The sequence below is a fragment of the Syngnathus typhle genome, linkage group LG10, assembly GCF_033458585.1.
Source record: "Syngnathus typhle isolate RoL2023-S1 ecotype Sweden linkage group LG10, RoL_Styp_1.0, whole genome shotgun sequence".
NCBI lineage: Eukaryota > Metazoa > Chordata > Actinopteri > Syngnathiformes > Syngnathidae > Syngnathus > Syngnathus typhle.
Genome location: NC_083747.1, coordinates 10,495,530 through 10,516,875, shown reverse-complemented (window position 1 = coordinate 10,516,875; position 21,346 = coordinate 10,495,530). Strand labels below are relative to the sequence as shown.

Here is a 21,346-nt window from a genome sequence, read left to right as displayed (position 1 = left end):
GCAGTGCAACTTTCGACTTTCCAATCACACAATGTTCTCCCGCTCACAGTCTCTGTGCCTGACGTGCTTCATCGAGGGCGAGCCGACCCCGGACGTCTTCTGGCTGCGTAACGAGCGGGTGATTGCCGGCGACGACCAATTCTTCATCACCCGCGAGCCCGGCTGCAGTACCATCACCATAAACAACGTCCACACGGACAACTCGGGCAAATACTCCATACTGGTGCGTAACCGCTGCGGCTCCGAGTCGGTGGACGTTACCGTAAGTGTGTACAAGCGAGGCGAGCTGCCGCCAAGCAACGCCATGGAGATGGGCTTGTGAATGGAGGTGGCACAGGGGCACTGGTCCCCCTGAAATATGGTCGCACCCTCCAGTCGCCAGGCCAGATAATTGACCTTTGGGTAGCTTCCAATATTTGGTGCAATATATCATATATTTAAAGTGCACATGGCGTGGCTTGGTGTTTGTTAATTAGCAGATTACTTCCTGATTCACGGACAGTGATGAAAGATGCGTGATTCGGTACGTGCTGTCGTTTTAAAGTCACAGGTTGGTAGACACTGGGTACAATAAGGGAACAAGATTTGAAAATTAAAGGAGCCGGTTTGTACTTTAAAAGTGCAAACAGTCCATGGGGTTGATCACCCCAACGGTTGGCTACTGGAGTCATGTGAGGAGGTTCAACGGCACCGCGGGGAGGAGAAAAGTTACAGACAGCTAAGTCCAAATGATGCGTTTCCACAAATAGTGCCGTTTATTTACTCAACTGCACAAATGAGAGTGGCGTACTTGTGCACTTTTTTTTTTTTAATAAATAATCCAACCATCCATTTTTTTTTCTTTATGGGGGCACTCTGTCTTCATTGGGGTCACATTGGGTGAGGCGGTGCTTCAGCTGGTGCTAATGGTTTTGTTAGCAAATGTCACATTTGTATGGGAAGTGTTCATTTGTGTTCAGCACTGTCTGGGGATGGCCAGAAGTTGAGGGAATACGTTTTGAAATTAAATGCTTTTGATGCTAACAGTGTGAGCTTTGTGATTCTCATTAATTCAGTTTGATCTCATCAGGTGACAGAAGTGACAAAGGTCCTCTCACTCATACAGAAATATAATTAGTTGAGAAAAAAAATAGTCAGGTAAAAGTAGACCTACTAATTCACACGCTGTCATGTTCTTGTCACTGCTTCATGTATCTGAACCTCTTGAGTCAAAGTAGCCGCCATCTTTGTTTCGCGCCAATTCATGGAGCAAATGAACTCGGGGTTGTTCAAACAACGTCCGATGGGGTTACTAATTAAACGCTTCGTCCGGGGAGAGGATAAAAGCGAGCAGGCTCGGGCAGACTTTCCCCACACGGTTGAGCTTCACCCACCTCATAGCCCGTCTCAGCCTCCTTTTGGTCAACATGGACTTCAACGGCACGTGGCAGGTCTACGCCCAGGAGAACTACGAGGCCTTTCTCAAGGCCATGGGTGAGAAAAAATAATTGATGGGACTGGTCGTATCTTTATAATATGTAAATGGGTTTTTTTTCACACACCAGAACTCCCTGATGAAGTCATCAAGATGGCCAAGGACATTAAACCGGTAACGGAGATCACGCAGAAGGGCAAGGACTTTGTGGTGACCTCCAAGACCCCTGGAAAGACTGTGACCAACTCCTTTACCATTGGCAAGGAGGCTGACATTACCACCATGGACGGCAAGAAGCTCAAGGTAAATTGTTTATGAGGAAAGCTGAGATATTTGTTGTTATTGTTGGGGTTTTTTTTGCAACAAGCCATAGTACCCTGAAAAATGAATATTTTCTTGAAATTGATGCAAGTGTGAATTGGTGCAGTGCTGTGTACTGGAAAAGTTTAAAGAATGAATGGAGGAGAGTGCAGTCGATGGATTTTTAGCATCAACTCTGTTACCCAGTGCGTTGTCAACTTGGAGGGCGGCAAGCTGGTCTGCAACACTGGCAAGTTCTGCCACATCCAAGAGCTCAAAGGAGGCGAAATGATCGAGGTACCCTGAACTCATCACTTATCACACACACACACACACACACACACTAAATGTACTTTATCGTTAAAATGTCCTCTCTTCTGTCGTTTTAGACTTTAAGCATGGGCTCCGTAACTCTCGTCAGGAAGAGCAAGAAAATGTGAAAAGCTGGGCAGTGACAATTGAAATAAATGGCTATTTAAATACAATACATACGTTTGTTCATTGATCCTCCGTTTTTATCTACGAACCCTAAACGCAATTATTTTTTCTCCACTGCGCACGCGCACAAATTGCAGCGAGGAAGACAAGCATGCGCATTGCTTGCTTCTTGTTCGTCACGTACCTTGCTTGCTAGACTTCAGGCTCGGTTTTGCTGCAGACAGTTGGGGTTCGCCTAACGGCGGATTGTTTAAAAAAAAAAAAGCCCCCCCAAAAAAGCAAACACCTGCCACGAATTATCGTCGTCGCAAATGGCGAGGTACCTCCGACCACCAAACTCCTCTCTCTTTGTTCGGAATATCTCCGAGGAGTCCAGGTAAGTCCTCATAGCCAAATAAATGCTAATGTAGCTAGAGCTAACCTCTCAAAAATGGCTAACAGAGATATTGCAGAAAGAAAAGACTAATTTCTTTAGAAGGAGAATAGTAACGTTGGTTACGAACCGCTGGTAAAATATCACCAGCTGCTTTATGCATTAGTTTTTTTGTTTGACATTTATTAGACAAACCAGCAAAAGTAATATTTAAACTAATTTAGAAAGCAATTTGTCTTTATTGTTCCATTTTGAAAGTAGAAAGCTTAAAGCCAATAAAAAGACTACGTAACGTCCTAATACATGTCCTACATTTGCAGCCTATGCAGATTGCAACGTGCACACTGCATAGTAAAAACTCCTAAAGTACATTATTTATTTGGAGAAATTTACCCTCGTTGCTTTTATATGTTTGTGCAAATATTCCAAAATGTGTCTACCTACCTGTTTTTTAATTGTATGATTATATGATGAAATGTTTATTTAAATATTCAATATATATGGATGTTTTGTTTTGTTTATTTACACGAATTGTCATGCGGGTATCTCACTGTGACCAGAGAATGACTGTAAGGAACTAAGCCAAAAGCCAAACAAAAGTTGCCATTTTGGACATTGAGTACTATTTATTAATTTTGTCAAGATTTGTCAGTTATTAAATATCGGCTGGTGCAAATTACACATTTACTCGTCTACCAAATGACCTATAATTAATAACAATCAGATAACAGTAATAATAACAGTTATGATCTAATCCACACGGCAGCCGTTTGCAGCTATGTGTGTGTGTGTGTGTGTGTGTGTGTGTGTGTGTGTGTGTGTGTGTGTGTGTGTGTGTGTGTGTGTGTGTGTGTGTGTGTGTGTGTGTGTGTGTGTATGTGTGTATGTGTGTATGTGTGTATGTGTGTGTGTGTGTGTGTGTGTGTGTTTAGTTTTACATCCAAACCTCTAACTGTAATTACTTCCACTCACTGCGCCCATTAGGATCACTATTGTTCGTTCGCACAGTGTGCTCCAGTTCAGGTGGACTTATAAAATCAAAACAAAATAAAAATGTGATCATTTCATTATTTCACGACACTATAGGCCAGAAGATTTGCGGCACGAGTTTGGTCGTTACGGGCCTATTGTAGACGTCTACATTCCACTTGACTTCTATACGCGGCGACCAAGAGGATTTGCTTACATTCAATATCCTTTCTTCTTGTTTTCTGTTTCCACTGTGGTGTGTTCTCGTTTGTAACTATTATCTCTTCTGTTGTTGCCTCAGAATGGTAAAGATACAGTTCTGGAGAGCCAGCCCCCCCCCCTACCACTACACACAGAAAAGTTACCAGGTAGAGTAGCCAAAGCCAAAGACCAAGCGCTAGCAAAACAAAACAAAAAACAAAGCAAAAGCATCAAGATACAAAGAGGGGTGCGATCAAGCGAGAGAGCGGCCATTTTGACTGCCAAAGGGAGCGCCTCCATTTTATGGGCCAAAGGGAGGAAAAGCGGGCGAAGCGTGTTTATTGGGCAAAGACAAGTGCTCCGTTCCTCTGCCAAGGCAATAAAGAGCAAGCTCAAGTTCAAAGATCAAGCATGTTAAAAGGTAAACAAGACATTTTATATGTATCCTCCTCAAATCTGATCACATTTTATTGATGCGTCTTGTCCGCAGTCTCCAATCACTGAACTCTTCGGTGTCGTGTATTGTACTTGATTATTTCATGATATGCCAGCACTGATCTGCAAGTGAATGTGTCCTTGAGAACATGACGGATAACGGCAGGTTTGTGTGATGCATGTGGTTCGGTTTGTCGGCTTTACAACTCCAGTGACTAGTTGCTAATCGCTAATCATTTAACTTGGACTTCATCAGTCTGAAAGTTTGATCAACCTAGATCTTATGGGTGGGCGTACGTGGGTGCATGTGGCCTTGCGTCCTGAAATGAAAACCTTAACCACGTCAGAACATTCGAAGATGTTCGGGATGCTGAAGACGCCCTCCACAACCTGGACCACAAGTGGATGTGTGGGCGCCAGATCGAGATCCAGTTCGCCCAGGGAGACCGCAAGAGTAAGACCATCTTTTACTTCATGGACCCATTTGTGTCAAATTGCATTTTGAGGTGTTGGCAAATTTGATGTAAATTTTGAGGTAATGATAGCAAATTCGACGTTATTGTTTAGGCTACATTGTGCCAATTCAATGATTGTTACGTTGTCCCGAAAAAGCTCCTAACCAGATGAAGTCCAAAGAGCGCCATTCCCCTCGCAGTTTCTCGCGCTACGACGATGATGACGACCGCGACGGGCGCCGCAGACGATCACGTAGCCGCAGCTATGAACGGCGCCGTTCGCGCAGCCCCTCATACGAACGGCGACCGCGGCGGTCGGTCAGCCCCAGAGAGTACGTATTGTCTTCTACACTCTGCGTTGCACATATTCAAACTGTTTAGTGTTTATTTTGGCGCCCCCTTATGGTTATTTCCTGCTCCAGCTCACGCCCCTCCGGCCGACACAGACGCAGCAAGAGCCGGGAAAATGACAAGTAAGATCTTTTACAACTTATATGTGGGGAAGTCGATGTTTGAGAAGGTGTTTTAAGAATTGTGTTCCGTTGTGGTCAGGCACAAAAGCGGCCAGCACGAGCGCCACAGGGCCCCGCGTGAGGCCGGATCCCGGAACCGCTCGGCATCCCGCTCGCCCTCGCCCTGCCGTTCCAGGCCCAGGGGCAGAAAGAGCCGGTCCCGCTCACACAGCCCCGCCGCCCAGGAAGAAGACTTGCGCCTGGCCCCAGGTTCCCACAAGCGCTCTTTTGGGCGCTCTCCATCACGCTCGGCGTCCCGCTCCGCATCCCGCTCGCGTTCACGCTCCCGATCCTGGGCAGAGTACAAATCTGGAGGGCGCTAAACAACAGTTAAGTTTGACATTTAGTCACTTAAAAAACAAATTTTGTTTTTCTGCAATTTCTTGTTCATTGATGTTTTTCCATGTAGACTATGAAAATGTCTTTGAAGACATTGGCCATAATTTCCTTCCGTTGGATTGGTATGTCGGACTTTTCACTTCTCTGTCAACTCCCACATCCAACAAGGGACTGTTTTGCTTTTTCTTTGGTTTTGGGTGATGACTGTAGCAGGTTGCGCAATAACAACATGAACATAAGTACCTTTTTGTACTTGCTACTGAATTTCAGCAATACCTCTATTTCACCACAAGGAGACAGTGGACCTTTTCCATTCCATGTCAAGCGTTCAGGGTGAGTACTGAAATGTACTGTGAATATTGTTTAAAATATGCTAGTACAGTAAAGATGAAAACGTTTTGAGCCGCCTGCCGTTATATCCATTGGTAACATTTTTAGTTAAAGATTCTCATCTGAGGTTGTACTGTAATTTGCGCATCAGTATGTTGCTATTTGTACTGTGGGCCACTATTCTCAAATTCTGTCGTTCAATAAAGTAATTTACCGCTGACAAAATTGAACTGGTTGGACAATAAACATTGAATGAATAATCAAGAATCAAACAGTTTAGGGGGGGGGAAGGGATTATTTATTAATTTCATGTCAAATTTAACTTTAATCAATGCATTTTTCCATATTTTTTTAAACTAATTGTTACCAATAAACAGGGCATTTCTTCTTTCCAAAGAAAATGAGTGGGGACAAATTCAAATCCAATTTATGACAATACAAGTTCTAATTTAGCATGAGGAGACTGCAATGCATGACTTAACTGGATCAACAGTATATTAACATAAAAATAATCAGCTGGCGGAAGATCAGCTGAGCGGTAAGGGTGCTTCTAAAATTGTTTTTAGGACAAAAAATTGGTTTTCTAAGGGGCTCAAATTTAGGAAGAGTTACAAATTCATCCAGATAAATGTCACGCAAATACAAATCTCCCCGGTTCCAATCGGCGACACATTTCTTTCACTCTACACTGCATCGTACAAAATCATAAAAAACATGTGCAAGATCTCCCAAAAGACTTCAGTGCAGGGCTCACTCATTCTGGCAAATGCTTGGTTTTCTTTCTTTTTCTTAACAAAAATATTCTTCAGCATCAACGAAGTCGAGACGGTGCCCGTCCCATACATTCAGTGTTATAATTAGTACTAAAAATACTTTTGTCTGCAAGCCTCCGCCGTACTCTGTGCTTGCAAATGTACAATATGCTACAAGAACTTTATACATGCCATCATTCTTATTAGTATTTACATGGCTCCTGAAAGACATGATCATCGAATGAGGTTTTGCCGTCTTTAGTCTGGCTATGAAGCAGATTCAATTCTGCACAGGGAAAGCAACAACGAATCAAAAGCAGAAAATGGCTCACGTGAGGAGGAAAACAAGATAGTCGATCACGCATCTGATTCTAAACCGTCACAGCCTGTAACACATCTGGAGCAAGTGCAGTGCAAAATGGGCTCAAACTCATGATGGAACAGAAACAAACAGCGCACCACGCTCATAATGTCACAAAATGGCAACGCAGTCTCATCTTTTAAACACAAACTTGTGCCGTAGACAGGACCAATTTTATTGGCCCTCTTCCGCGTGTTACGGCGGGACGAGTGGGCGTCAAAAGATGAGATTGAGTAACAGAAGCATGGGGGGGGGCAGCTTTGGTTAACGCACGACACCACCGAAGCACAACAAGACAACCTGGACACACTACAAACACCAAGACTCAACATTTGTCCGCCTTTCACGTGGGGCACTGACACTTTCAGAGTGAATGTCACATCTGTAATTTTACACACGCAGGTGTCGCCCCCTTTGTGATACTCCCTCCAATAAGGAGGACAATAGCAAGAGCAACGGCAGACAAATGTCTTTGAGAGGCAGTGTGAACACAAGTGCCAACCGGGCCTTTGAGCAGCACGTCCCCAGTAGTGCATGTGCGCACAGCGCAATAAAAAAAGGTACGTACACAGGAGTCGACTGCCAGAGGCCCGTGTGCCATGATATCAACTTTCATCAAAACGCCATTAAAAAAGAATGTACACATGATTTCCCTGCAAAATCGCAGTTGAGCGTCCTACTGTTTGAAAAACAGGAAAGCCAGAGGGGCTTCTCATTTTTAAATGTGCTGCAAAAAAGGAGACTGGACTGTGCTGGCAACCCGTTAAGAGTATAAAAATAAAATCGGCTGTATATGTCCACAGAAGCGGACGGGAATTAAGTAACGTGTGGAAAAATAAGTGCACCCAATCTGCTTTGATAGCCATAATAAAAAGAACAAAACCAGATGCAAAAAAAGGTGTTGTGTGGGTGGGTGTGTGTGTTGGATGGGGTATCCATTTTGTCGTCACCAGCGAGGCAAGAGGACTGTAATATCTGATTTGTTAAAAAAAACAGCTCATTAAAAAGTGTATTACAGCCATTTTCCTCTTCAGGCCTGCACCTTCAAGAGGCTCTTGAGCTGGAAGGTCATCATCTCCCTACTCTCGCCGGCACTCATGGGGAAGGACACCCAGTGGCTGGGTGGCTTGGGCAGCACGCTGGGCGAGGGCGGCTCACTGAACTTGGGCCCAGCATAGCTGGGGCTGCCCCGGGCGCTCAGCAGTGTGTTGAGGTGGGACACGGCCCCCTCCCAGTCCTGCTGGTAGGCGGCGGCCAGACGGGCGATGGAAGCGGCCGCCTCGGCCTGCCGCGCTTCCGGAGAGCATTGGAACCCCAGAACGCCCTTGTCGCTGCTGCGGCGATGTTGGTGGAGGACACCGGCCCCCGCAGCCGACACCACCGTCATGTTGCCGTTCTGGTCGCGGCCCCTCTGCTTGCTTCGGCCCAGATGCTGGTTCTTCTTCTTGGGGCGCTCATGGTGGGCGCCTGGAATGTTGCTGCACCGCTCTCCGCCTCCACCTCCACCTCCCATGATACTTCACCTTGACTGTCACCTAAACAAATAGGTATGGGTGCATTAGTTTTATGTGCTTTCATTCTTTCTCCACCCTCAACAAAAACAAAATGCCATCTTCCTAAATTTGATGTCAAGAAAAAAAGTGGACTAAGACTTTTTTTTAAAAGGTCCTGTTTTTGTTGCGTCGACTTACCCCAAAAAATATTGGTTCATGTCCCATACAGCTTAAAATTGCAGCAAGTTATTTGATCACATTCTTAACATATGCAATGGCATTCCATGACTGTAGCATAACTTCCTGTTGATAACGTCATACATTAGTGTACTTACACGGTAAAGTAATAATTTTATTATTGACTTGTCAGTATTGCCCCCCAGTAAAGGACCGTTATAGGTCTGTCATAATAAGGCTATTGATTATTATTATCAATCGGATACAATTTTATTTAAATTACTGTGTTAACCCCCCCCCGAAAACTGTTTACCCAATTATCTATGGTGTTGTTTAGTTCTTACGGTAGATGTTTACTGGTCAATTAAAAAAAATATTTATTATAATCTCATTTTAAAATTATTGTCTACTAGCTTTCAGTTTCTGTCCGCGGAAATGCAGTCGTTTGCCTACGTGCAGAAGCGCCAGCCAGCCACCCCTCCCCCATCGCCTCCACAAGACGAAAACAAGCTCGAGGCACGCACCTCTTTGTTGCCACAAAGTTACGCAGGAAGAGAGCCCTCTTCTTCGTCCTTTTCGCCTGTCTTCCGCCTTGAAACAGCTTTCTCCGTCCCCGAGAACAGTCGATGTTGGTGTTGTCGCGTCTCCTTCTGCTGGTATCGAGCGTTCTTCGTCCCGTCGAGTGTGCCGGGCTGGCGGTCGTCGAGTGCCAATGGGCGTCGCTTGATCGCGGAACCCAGTAGAACATGAATTCACCTAGGCGCACACGATCCACCACGAAGCCGCAAGACCTAGAATAATAATGATGATGATATAATAATTACAATAATAAACGCTATCGCACATTCGATTTAATAATTTGTCAACGTACACTTCCTGTAGTGACGCAGTTTCGCTCGTTTAAAGTCCACTTCTCACCGGTAATTATGTGTTATTTGCGTTGTTACGTGATAATTAATCTAGTAAAGCGTTGGAGTGGTTCAATTGGCCGTCTCCGTTGTAGGTCAGTGTACTTTAGCGGAGAACAAAACAAAGAAGCTTTAGCTCTGTAATGGCGACCAGGGAAAACAAAAATAACCAGTCTCTTACCGACTTCTTAAGGCTTGATCGTCGAAGCCTTTCGTCCGGATTGATGTTTTTGCAAAACAGAGATCCTTCGTTAGTGTTTCCCACTAATTCGGTTGATGGTCACCTAGTAGATGGGAAAACAAAACTCGGGGAAGCAGTCTGCACCTATCTCTCCCTCGTCGTCTTTTCCGACTGTGTCTGAATTGCTACAAAATGTCGCCCTCATCTCGCCTATGTAGCTTGTGGCAGGCACCCTCCGACCAATTACATCGCGAGTTTGAAGGGCCCCGGCCAATCAGCGGCGAGTAAAACGGACGCATTCTTGCTTGTTGCCAGACGAGTGACGTCAGTGACCGACTTGTCTTTGTGTTTGTGCTTTCCGCAATTTCTCATGGTGAGGAGAGAAAACAAAAAAATACACCACATGTCGAGTGTACAAAGCTGTTTCGCTGTTTGACATTTTTGTTAGGTAACGCAATGTAATTACACAACACATACGCTACGGACAGACCACCGTAAGGAGCGGATTAAACGTTATGTAATGTCGATCCGTTATCGAAATCAAACGCAGTTTTTAAGAAATCATTTGATGAAATAAGACGTTTTAATCTCTTGGGTTTTTTTCCTTTTTGTGTCGAAACAGCTGCAGCAGGCTGGAAATGAAACCCTTCACCCACCCATCAACCCCCACCCCCATTCCTCAACTCACTAAAACATTGTGTTTCGACCCATGGGAGACTTAACTATTTTCCGAGGTGGTGGTGCTGTTATATTTACGCCAAACAAAACTCCAATAACTAACCTGTAATTGCTACAAATAAATCACTGCTGTCAGATAATCAAATGGCACAACATGACCAAGTTTTCCTTTATCACTTTCAGAGCAACATATTTGAGTCTCCAGTAATCCTAACTTGCATTGTTTTGGAGTATGGAAAGAAGACAGAGTACCCGGTATTCAGGTAAACAAGGAAAAACGTTTTGTTTTTCTTTAGTTTGTTGTGTCTTGTGAAACTGGTAAGTAGGTAAGGGACAGAAAGTCATACGTAACAGCCATAACATAACTTCCAGACTAACAACAATTGGGGCACCTCACGTTCTGGCCTTTGTACCACTTAATCTCCGCCATACGTCAGCTAGTACAATTTTGGCCAAGTTTGCACATAAAAGGTAAAAAACAATTATCAGAACTCGGGAGAGCAGGATCAGTCAGTCAAGAGTGGCTTTCCTTCGCTGGAGAGTGTGTGGACTTTTAAAAGTTGCAAAACAGGCAGGGGGGAGGGGTGGAGTCGTTAATCACAAATCCCATACTAAGGAAAGTAGATCAGCAGCAAGGCCTTTTGCGGGTCGCATCGACCTGGCATGAAGGCCACGTCACCATATTTGTCGATGTAAACATGACACCCATAGTAAAAAAAAAAAAAAAATGAACACGTCCATGCAATTTGATTCTTCAAGCAAAAAACCTGGCACACTAACTCAGTTTTTCCTCCCCAAGTTCACTCGAGGCCTGCATTGTTTACGGAATGATCCCTTTGACTGTGCGAACCTGAAGTACGTTTGAAACTGTTTTCACATGTTGAGATTTCATAAGATTCAGATAGACTTGCTCAGGGACAACTGCTTTAAATAAACAAATCAGGGTCCTTCTGTAGAGTAGTTTGCTTTGTTCCTTATCTCAGTTTCAAGGTCTTGGTTCAGTCCACATTTGTGCAAAACAATTGTTTTTCATTTGTCAAAACGGAACCCATTTAATTAAAAATTTAAAATAGGGAAAAAAAAGTTAGCCGCAAATTTTTAATCAAAATAAAAATAACACCTCACGGCAAAAAAAGTTTTTCTTTTAGGAAACATTTGTGGCTTTTGTTTGGCTCTGAAGAAAGAGGCAGGGAGAGGTTGTTGAAACGAAAGCCTAAGTGGTTTGCGTCACTAGAATTATTTTCTTGTTACACCGGTTTCATTGCCAATTCACCTGCTGCCAGACACTTATTGCCAGTCATGACGACAAAGGTGGAGCTGCACTGTGATTTTCCGTGGAACCAATGCGATTAGCGAGCGGGGCTTTTATTTCTGACTAGCTTCTTGACCTTCACTTAAACGGGTGCGCCAACTTGTTCCACTGTTCTTCCTCATTCCAAATGTTTCATATCAAAAGTAATACAAGTCCTGTGGCAGTATTACTTTACGTGCTTCAACATGGTTTTGAAAAATGCCTGAAGGTGTCGTGATATATTCCAGGCCGGAGGTTGATGACGATACCGTCTTAAAGTATGTCAAGAAATACCACACAACTGCGTAGGGAGTTAATTGACCGGAGTAGCGTTAACTGCGCAAATTGGTGTCATTTCACATTGAGACCAAGTTTTGCGCATTAAGCTCGAAAAAAACCACACAAGTTTTTTTTGGTGTGTAATGCTGACTTTAGTCTAACATTTTTGAAAATATCTGTGTAATAACTACTTTATTAAACCAGCCATTGTGCTTCCACTGCAGGGAAAACAATGTGAATTTATATGGTGTGATGTTCCCTACCGCCGTCTAGTGGTGGGGGTCTGAAGTGCACTTGTATCTCAATGCCGGGTTTTACAGGATCTCCAAGTGAAATTATTGCCTCTTTTCTTCAATTTTTCCTATAATAGTGAAATGAAACGTTCCATTTAGATGACCGGGCAACAGACCGCATTCAGGTTGATGCTTCCTTATGTTATTTCATCCTCTCATCATCATCGTCATCATCATTTGCTCCCTCCCTCGCGCTCTGTCCAATTGGTCTTATTTGCTCTCCTCTTGTGCTCACATCACTAAAAGTGGCGAGCACAGACAGCAACAGGTAAGCAACCTGCCGTGAGCTTCTTCACATGTCAATGGTGAAATATGCTAATGCAAGCTGTCATATTGTTGGGCAATACTTTGGGGAATCGTCATAATTTGTGATGATGAATTTCTGCTGAACTTAGTGCATGTGGAAAAAGTGACTCAACGTCACATTTCAGTTGTGAAAAAGGGGATGTGCTATGTATTTGTTTAAGTGATTAATAGCAAAAGGGGAAAATCAACTTTCCCAAATGATAGCACTTCTTCATTCTACAGTTTGTTTTCACAATCATCGTAATTTTAAAATGATATTACATGTATATGTATTCTATACATGTACATGTATATACATGTATCATATAACAATGGATTTTGATTGATAGCATGACTTTATATTTAAGTGTATTTTAGAGATTTCTAATTCACGCTAGTTTGATAGTTTAGGATTACTTACATGTTGTATTTGAATGTGTAATATGAACATTATAGGCTACTTGAATCATCATATTTTATTCTTTTCATTAAGGTGGCTATTTAATCATGTTATTGGGAATACATCGTTTGGTATAATCTATACAATTATATTTTCACGTTAGATGTTTTGTGTGTATATTTTGACATGTTTTATTTGATGCTTTATATATGTATCAAACTGTTACCTAATAGTGTAAATATTTAGTATAAACAATGTTACAGTATCTTAAGGCCTCTCTTGACAACAGGTAGCTTGTAGTAGAATGGATTTATTGTTCCTAAAAATAAGACTCTAATGGTCCACCCTCATTAACGGCTCCATTATTTAATACCTCGGCCCAATCCTCTTACATTACTTCAATCTATTGATTGCATATAGGGGAAAGGATTGATAAAAGCTGACCGACCTTCACTTTCTGATTACAAGTCCGCTACCTCATGTGTCCATCAGGGGGCGATGCATCGTGCATCCTCATTGTCAGGAAATTAACTGGAGCCTTTTGAAAAATAGTCCAAAAAGTGAGTTTGGTGATAAATGTATGTATTTTTTGCGCTGTATATCAACTGAAGACAAGTTTTACAAATACATTCAAGCCGATTTCTCGTCTTTATGGCCGACATGTTCGAAGCCGTAATGATCATTACATTTGTTTGCTTTGAGCTCCAAATGACTTTCCACTTTCCCTTAAAAATGTCAATGTTCCCTCTTAGCTCGAAGTTCAATATTGACAGAGAGGACTCGTAATTACATTTTGTGCTTATTATTGTTGCTGTTTTTGTCGTCCCCTCCCTTGGCAGGAAACGTCGGCCCTTAATTTGTGTTGGAGTGGGAAAGGTTGTGCTGGTTGGCGCCCATGAGGTTTGACATTTAGCTCATTGTATATGACAGTCACAATGTGATTACGTATAACATATTTTATTGTCATGAAGGCGCTACAAAACCGAAGGGCTAAAATGGAGGAACTGGAGAATCCTTCTTTAGTGCTCACCCAAGTCAAAGAAAACCCGTCGGCTTCAACGGGTAAGTGAAGATGGTTGAGTGGGTGATCTTTGACTCAAATGGCACGAGGCAAAACAAGGATCTATGCGTTTGGTATGCCTTATCAATAGATACGATGCGCTTCTCGGTTTTAGACCATCTGAAGGCTTTCTCCCAGTCAACAGGTCCTGCGAGAACCTGGAATTCTACATGGTCCTAATCGCGGCAGAGAAGACGGCCATCGGTTCCATCTGTTTCCTAGCCGGGCCCATCACGCTGCTGGAGAATGCCGTCATCCTCGGATTGATCGCCGCCACGAGCTCGCTGCGCCAGCGTCCCTCCTACATCTTCATCGGCAATCTGGCGCTGGCCGACGTCTTTGCCAGCTGCTTCTTTACCACCAGCTTCCTGGACTTCCACCTGTTCCGCCGCTGCGACGGCCCTACCGCTTACCTCTTCAAGCTGGGCGGAGTCACCATGGCCTTCACCAACTCGGTGGGCAGCCTGCTGCTGACCGCCCTGGACCGCTACCTATGCATCCACCGGCCGGCCGGCTACAAGGCACTGCTGACTCGGCGTCGAGCTCTACTGGGGTTACTCGCCCTCTGGAGCGCCACTGTCTTCATCTCGACGCTGCCGTTGATGGGCTGGACGTGCCCCACTGGATTGGCATCGCCGTGCTCCCACCTCTTCCCCTACATCAGTCGGGGCTACCTGGCCTGCTGGACCAGTTTCATTCTGGTCCTCCTGGTGCTCATCCTGGGTGCTTACGTCCTGATCCTGTGGAAAGCCCACCGCCACGAGGCCTCCTTAAGCAACCTCCAGGGGGCGATGGGGCCAGGCCACGCCCGCATGAGGATGGATATCCGGCTGGCGCGCACCTTCGGCCTGATCCTGCTCACCCTGGTGGGCTGCTGGCTCCCAGCGCTCTCCTTCATGCTGGCCGACGTGGCTGTGGAACTGAGCCGCACCCAGCAGCGGGCGTTCGCCTTCTGCAGCACCCTGTGTCTCCTCAACTCGGCCGTCAATCCCCTACTCTATGCCCTGCGCTGCCGGGAGCTCAGACTGGCCCTGCTGCACCAAGTTAAGGTCCTCAGCCAGGCCGCTCGGTGTAAGAAGGCCACTGCGGGGGATTCAGACCAAAGAGCACCATCAATGGAGAACTGTAGCACACAGGAACTACCCGGAAACTCTCAATTTTGCTCAGTATTGGAACTAACAGACAAGCAGTAGCAACTGGATATTAGGACACTAAAACGCAGGGCTCGGTAGTAGTTCTCAAAGAATAAAAAAAGAGATCCAAAGTCAAACGCTGCTTGCGGCGTAAGGGTCACAATCTTAAGTCGCTAACGTTAGCTTAAACTGAACTAATGAATTTAGAAATGTGAGGGTGAGGGGGAATCCAGCTTCATACTGAGAGAAACAGAGTAGATTTTCAGGTAGTTCAGTGTCTTCTGGGTCACAAATGGATTTTGGTGGTGCCGAAATGGAGCAGATTGAACCCCAGCGAGTTTCACTGTGATTAAGTGTTATATTGTCATGTATGACTTTGTAATTGTCGTGGAGTACAATGTTTTGTTTTCTAGGTATGTGATGACATGATGGTATGCTTGTGTGTATAAGAGCTTGGGGGTGTGGTGTGTGTATTTTAGGCGGGGGCAGTTATACAAACTGCAAGTGAAGGCCACAAAGGCTCCTATGCAGAGGGGGATTTAAATGGGGCACATGCCAGAAGAAAAGACTGCTGGGGGTGGAGGGTGGGGGCAATACACCACTAGAGCATTCTTTTGTTTTGAATAAAGGGGGGGGGGGGTCTACTGCTAAACGCTCCCATTGACACTGATGTGGGAAGCACCATAAATTACTGGATTTAACCCCCTCGCATCTAATCATTAAAACTATACTGCTGGTTGATTTCAAATATCAAAACGGTCTCGCCGGACGGACCTTAGCTTCTGCTGCTTCATCAGAAGATGGCTTTTTTTGGGTCACTGGTCACGTTAGTTAGACAAAAACTCTCGCTGTGTGTATTTTTTTTTTTTAGAACTTGTCCATTTTCATTTGATGACTCAATATAGCATGAGAATATTTGAGTTTCACGTTGGCTGTTTTTATTGTATTGATTATTCTTGTGTTTAGATGTTTATCTACAACACTTTTTCAGGGTGATGATTTGAAGGTGCTCAATAAATCAAATTAAATTGAGGATAATATCGAGAATTAAAAAATAAACCATTGTGTTTAAAGATTCATAACCATTTCTCTACACAAATTTAGTCCATGTACTTGCTAGCGATTAACAGGTGAAATGGTTGTTTTCACGAGTCATATCCACGGTGAAATGACGTCGGCTAGCCTGTTAGAGGGTGCTGACTTAAAAGGCGTCATTTTGACTAACCCTAAGGTGAAAAATACACAATTAGACGATGGCTAAAATAATTAAGTTTGACGTTCAGCTTTTGTTAGCTTACGTTTACCTGAACACCAAAGACTTTAGTTGGAGTTCAACTCAAACCATTATTCTAACAGCAGGGGAGGGTCCGTAACAACACGTTATGAAAACAGAGTTAGAAGTAATAACAACATGTTTATTTTTTTAATGGGTTAATAAGAATGTCTAGAAAAACGTATGACTCAAATATACCGGTGAATAAGAAAGGACAACAAGCAAGAAGTCGCTACATTACGACAACACCCCGCTCTCTGTTGCTCATTGGTACGCTCTGCCATTGTGACGTTTGAAAAATTCAGTAAGCCCAGTCGGTTCTTGGCCCTCAGAGAGAAAAAGCCGTTGTCGTGGGAAGGAAGATAGACGCCTCGAAGCCCGGAAAAGAACAGCCGGCACCGGCATCAACACTCACTGAATTTCCTTTCTATCGGCTTGACGTTCCATTTTTCCGCCGAAGATGGCCTGCGGGGCGACGCTAAAGCGCTCGATGGAGTTTGAGGCCCTCCTCAGCCCCCAGTCTCCCAAGCGGAGACGGTGCAACCCCCTACCGGGGACTCCCGGCACTCCGTCCCCGCAAAGATGCAACAACCTCCGCACCGCCGGCGACGGCCCGACGCACTCCATGTCGCCGCAAAGCGTGGCGGGCGAAAACAGACTCACGCCAGGTACGATTTAACATGACCTGATTGCTGTTTTTGTTGCCTTTACTGGGGTGGGTGTCATGGGGAGGAGGGGATTTGGGTGGAGTGGTTAGCTTGAATGGGGGTTGGAAGCTAGCGCTTAGCTCGCTAGGCTAACATCCGAGAGGGGAATGTCGTCGTTGGGTTGTTGCTGATTAATGACTTATATTTCCTCACGTTTTCATTTAAATGCACCATTAATGGCATCCACTGTACAACACGTAACCACGAAATCGAATGTGAATTCATTTTGTTGGCCTCCAATGTTGAAATCAAAGTTGTACATTTCACTCATTAATGTGGAGGGACGTCACGTCTTCCTTCCGTAGCCGTGATGTCTACCTCATGTGTCGTCATATAAGATGTTGCAAAATGATAGGGAAAGGTTGAACAAATGATAGCAGGCTGATAGGATTGCAGGCTGCTAAGTAGGAGCTGGCACAATTATCTTGGATTGAGGTGGTGCTTGGGTGGCGGGGTTTCCATTATTCCTTTCCTCCTGAGGGTGGGAGGGCATTGTTCATTTCCTTGATGCCTTTGCCTCACTCCTCTTTGATAAATTGAGATGCAGAAGCAGGAATCAAAGCGAGATCAAAGAGATTCTGCATCATCATCGCAGCAAACCCTTGAAATGCTTGACCAACTTTGATGCCATGCTTAACCTATGCTTGTCACTTAATTCAGCGTTGTCCGATTGTCCAGCGTAATGATTTCCAACCACATTAGCATGCTGCAAGGAATGATCGGTTTACCATGGACATGATTCTTAATACTGCTGTTTTGGTCTTTTGGTGACACCTGGGAGCTAAAAAATGAAAGGAAGTCAAGAGTTTGGTTCTAGAGCATCAATTACACATGGAATTTGGGTATTTGCGGTCCCATTGCCCGTGAATAGCTGCTGTCAATTGTATAGTGAAATCACAAACACAAAATTCAAACTGTCGGCGACATTAAACCTTTAACCACGCAACCGAACATTTGAATATTGTTACTAGACAACAGATGTAAAAATAACTATGACGCCTAAAGATGATTGATTGAATATTTATTGATCCCCAGGGCTGGGGAAATCCAGGCCCCAGCAGTATCCATACCACAGAGTGGGTATACAAAAGACACACAGATGGCATGAGCGCAACTCAATAGACTCTCATAAGGCTGCCACACAACGGCGCCCAATGGACAGTGGTCGTGAATCGGTGAAAACATCACAAAGCAGGCAAACGTGTGAGCAGCGTCCCGGGCACCCAGCCGGGGCACGTGCAGATGGTCACCACGGGGGCTAGCATGGTGAAAGTTGTTGGTTCCGACGATTGAGTTTCCTGGAAAGGGAAATCTCTTCACGAGACCGAATGCATGCCCCTTTGTCACTTGATCAACCGATCAGCCATTTTGTACTACATAACCTTCTCCTGTGTCGCTGTAGCAATAAAAAGCCAAAGAAAGAGCCATATGGTTTATTTCGACCTGCCAGACCAGGAACCTTGTTGAGCACGTGCATGAAGGCCGACACAGGGAGTGGTGCTGATCTATTACGCAGCATGCTCATCGAGCTTGATGGAACTCTCACACACACACGCGCAGCTGTTTTCTGACAAATACATCAGGTACTTCTGCTCAGTCACAACTGTGTCATTCCGGTTTGACATTTTGTTTCTCTCCCAGGAAGCGTTCACTAGAAGTTCATGCAAATGGCCTCTTCCTCATTTTACAAAATGGTTGACTTCATTTGATAAAATAGCTAGACTTGGTACAGTGCGTCACTTAGCTGTTAAAAACATCAGTGCTCTAGTGCACTTTAATCTGATGCTGAAATTTCCTCGTTTCCTGTAAACTCACAGTGGCCTTCAGCTACTAGCATCATGCCAACGCCAAGTGATGAAAAGACAAGAGACACCAGCCAACAAACAGCACAATTTTCACGTGCTAGGAAAAACAAACTCTTCTTGTATTGCACATTTTCCAATGCAGAAGTTTCCTGGAACGCTAACAGTAGCATGTGGCCCCTAGCATTATGCTAATGTTTAGTTTGAAAACGACCAGTGAGGGTGATGGCGGGGTGGGAACAAAACAAAACAGTGTTCCATTTTCCCTTTTTTTGAACAGAGACATGCATTGCTTCAATGCAGTGCAGCCCCTGAAGCAAATGGTCTCCTTTTGTTGATCTACTGTAACTTGAACTGAGCCATCATAGGCTTCAAGCGCTCCCCCACACATGCTGGTTTTTCTCACAGCCCAGCCACTCGAGTCCAATCTATGTGCTGGATCTCGTGTCTGCTTCATTGTTTGGTCAGCGTCTGAGCCTTTGAGCTCTGGATTTTTCGCCATGTTTCTCCCTCTCCGAACTCCCGGAAGGAAGTGTCTGTGATTGATTGCTCAGCCTGGCCCATTGTTACCGAGCAAAACCCCAGAGTCGAGTCGGTACTACTGATGAGGACGTAGGCAAATGTGGACGGGGACATCTTTGAACAATCGTCGCTGGGCACGTGACTTCTAGCAGTACACCTTGCTTCCACTAATGCTTCCCTTGCTTGTCAGCAGCTGATGGGCAGCTTCGGACCCTCCACCCAAGATAAATGAGAGTTTGCTGTTGCCTTTTCTGTTGGCTGCTACTTGAGCCTGCTAAATTGAAAGGTTCTACTTTGTGATCCAGCCAGTGAAATGGCCACTTTCCAGAGGGGCTTTAGATGCTGTGTTCACATTTGCTTATCAGCTGGTTTGTTTTCACAGGAGCTTTTGTTAAACTTTGAACCTTTAACGATAAATGTGAAGCATCGCACGATTACTGCTGCGGCTGTTGTGAAATGCGTTACGTAGGTAATTAGCATGCTAGCAGTGGTTTGCACATCCAAAAGTTGACAATGACCAAAATGCTCCAAGTCATCATCAGTAATGCGTGCTCGAATTGATACATTGTTGTTTGTCGTTCTACAGAACAGATCTTCAAAAACCTGCGCCAGGAGTACAGCCGGATCCAGAGGAGGCGGCAGCTGGAGGGTGCCTTCAACCAGACGGAGGCATGTGGACACTCGGACGTCCCCAGCCCCTCTTCATCCCTGCACGCCCCCAGCTCCCCACCAGGTAGCTGAAGACCAGCACTTGTGCTGATTGGAGGAAATTGCTAGCTTGCGCACGACTGGCAGCCATTGGTTGAATTTGTGGGAAACGTTTGTGAATTTGAAACAAAAATGTCCTTTCGTTTTAAAAAAAAAATAATCTTTTTTGGGTTTGTCAGGCGCCTCGAGACGGGACCAGCCCTCGTTCACGCTGAAGCAGGTGAGCTACCTGTGCGAGCGCTTGCTCAAAGACCATGAGGAGAAGATCCGCGAGGAGTATGAACAGATCCTCAGCACAAAACTTTCAGGTAAGTGTAACAATTACATTCTCTATGCTATGGAAATCAGATGGACTACCGTGATTGGTCGATAGAAATGAACCCATTTGATCATTTGGGCTTTTCTCCACAGAACAATATGAATCCTTTGTGAAATTCACGCAAGATCAGATCATGCGAAGATACGGCGCCCGGCCTGCTAGTTGTAAGCATCCCAACTTATATTTGTGAAACATCTTTTTGTGTTTAGGATTTATTTTAAATGTTTTATTGGACTTTTTAGTTTGATGAAAATAGTCTTCAAAGATGCCTACGCACTGCCCTTGGCTTCTTTTCAGATGTCTCTTGAATGCGCCGCCACGAGTTCCAAGCTTCTTCCCCTCGCACACAAGATGGCTGCTCTTCTAAGGCCCTCTACCACTTTTTTTTTTAACCCCACCACCTACACACGCGCACACACACACGCATGCACACGTGCACACAGTGCCATGGTTTAAGTTAAAACTGTTCCCGCTGGCCAAAAAGCTCGACGAAATCTTGAGAAGATGACCTTTTTCCTGTTTCCCCTGCCCACCCTCCTGTTATTTGTCTTTATTTTTATTTTTTTTTGTTTCTCATCACTGCTCTCGCTGTCTCTCTCTACCTGAAAATGTGGACTGAAGCCGATCCCAGTTGTCCTAACTCGGCTGGCGCTGTAGACTACAAAGCTTATGCTTCTTGGCTCATGTGATAGAAGCTCTTTGGAGTGAGCAGCTGTATTTAACGCCTCTCATGTCGTCCCTCCTTGCTCACTCTTTCTCTTTCAACATGAGAATGTGCTTTTTTTTTCCTCCCTTTTGAAAAAAAATAAACAAAAGTTCTGCAATAAAATTTGCCAGTTTGATTCTGTCTTGATTTCTAACAATTTTCTATATTTTACATTGTATGTTTCACATGCGGGCGGCTCGGGTGGCAGTTCGATTCCACCTCCGGCCATCCCTTTGTGGAGTTTGTATGTTC

General features: G+C 44.6%; 6 protein-coding genes across 6 annotated transcripts in view; 5 read left to right on the top strand and 1 right to left on the bottom strand.

The window, feature by feature from the left end:
* Positions 1-1,028, top strand: part of myom3 (myomesin 3) — a 28,670-nt gene extending 27,642 nt beyond the window's left edge. The window contains exon 37 of the mRNA XM_061289875.1: positions 50-1,028. Coding sequence (XP_061145859.1) covers positions 50-322 — 273 coding nt within the window. The 3' untranslated portion in view covers positions 323-1,028. The remainder of the gene's footprint in view (positions 1-49) is intronic.
* A 285-nt stretch (positions 1,029-1,313) lies between these two features.
* On the top strand, positions 1,314-2,199 carry fabp10a (fatty acid binding protein 10a, liver basic). Its single transcript, XM_061290117.1, has 4 exons — positions 1,314-1,473; positions 1,545-1,717; positions 1,922-2,011; positions 2,104-2,199. The coding sequence occupies exons 1-4, from the start codon at positions 1,407-1,409 to the stop codon at positions 2,152-2,154; spliced, it is 381 nt and encodes a 126-aa protein (XP_061146101.1). The 5' UTR covers positions 1,314-1,406; the 3' UTR covers positions 2,155-2,199.
* Positions 2,200-2,319: 120 nt separating this feature from the next.
* srsf10a (serine and arginine rich splicing factor 10a) lies at positions 2,320-6,550 on the top strand. The gene is made up of 6 exons (XM_061290073.1): positions 2,320-2,528; positions 3,612-3,718; positions 4,483-4,584; positions 4,743-4,917; positions 5,008-5,058; positions 5,138-6,550. The coding sequence occupies exons 1-6, from the start codon at positions 2,464-2,466 to the stop codon at positions 5,418-5,420; spliced, it is 783 nt and encodes a 260-aa protein (XP_061146057.1). The 5' UTR covers positions 2,320-2,463; the 3' UTR covers positions 5,421-6,550.
* Positions 6,042-9,851, bottom strand: pnrc2 (proline-rich nuclear receptor coactivator 2). The gene is made up of 3 exons (XM_061290105.1): positions 9,639-9,851; positions 9,074-9,340; positions 6,042-8,414 (listed from the first exon to the last, which is right to left on the bottom strand). The coding sequence occupies exon 3, from the start codon at positions 8,390-8,392 to the stop codon at positions 7,910-7,912; it is 483 nt and encodes a 160-aa protein (XP_061146089.1). The 5' UTR covers positions 8,393-8,414; positions 9,074-9,340; positions 9,639-9,851; the 3' UTR covers positions 6,042-7,909.
* A 586-nt stretch (positions 9,852-10,437) lies between these two features.
* cnr2 (cannabinoid receptor 2) lies at positions 10,438-15,689 on the top strand. Its single transcript, XM_061290025.1, has 5 exons — positions 10,438-11,718; positions 12,257-12,447; positions 13,704-13,764; positions 13,836-13,926; positions 14,063-15,689. The coding sequence occupies exons 4-5, from the start codon at positions 13,860-13,862 to the stop codon at positions 15,115-15,117; spliced, it is 1,122 nt and encodes a 373-aa protein (XP_061146009.1). The 5' UTR covers positions 10,438-11,718; positions 12,257-12,447; positions 13,704-13,764; positions 13,836-13,859; the 3' UTR covers positions 15,118-15,689.
* Positions 15,690-16,623: 934 nt separating this feature from the next.
* akirin1 (akirin 1) lies at positions 16,624-21,217 on the top strand. Its single transcript, XM_061290101.1, has 5 exons — positions 16,624-16,998; positions 19,948-20,094; positions 20,249-20,377; positions 20,481-20,552; positions 20,686-21,217. Exons 1-5 carry the CDS (start codon positions 16,791-16,793, stop codon positions 20,694-20,696), a joined length of 567 nt encoding a protein of 188 aa, XP_061146085.1. The 5' UTR covers positions 16,624-16,790; the 3' UTR covers positions 20,697-21,217.
* Positions 21,218-21,346: the final 129 nt, after the last annotated feature.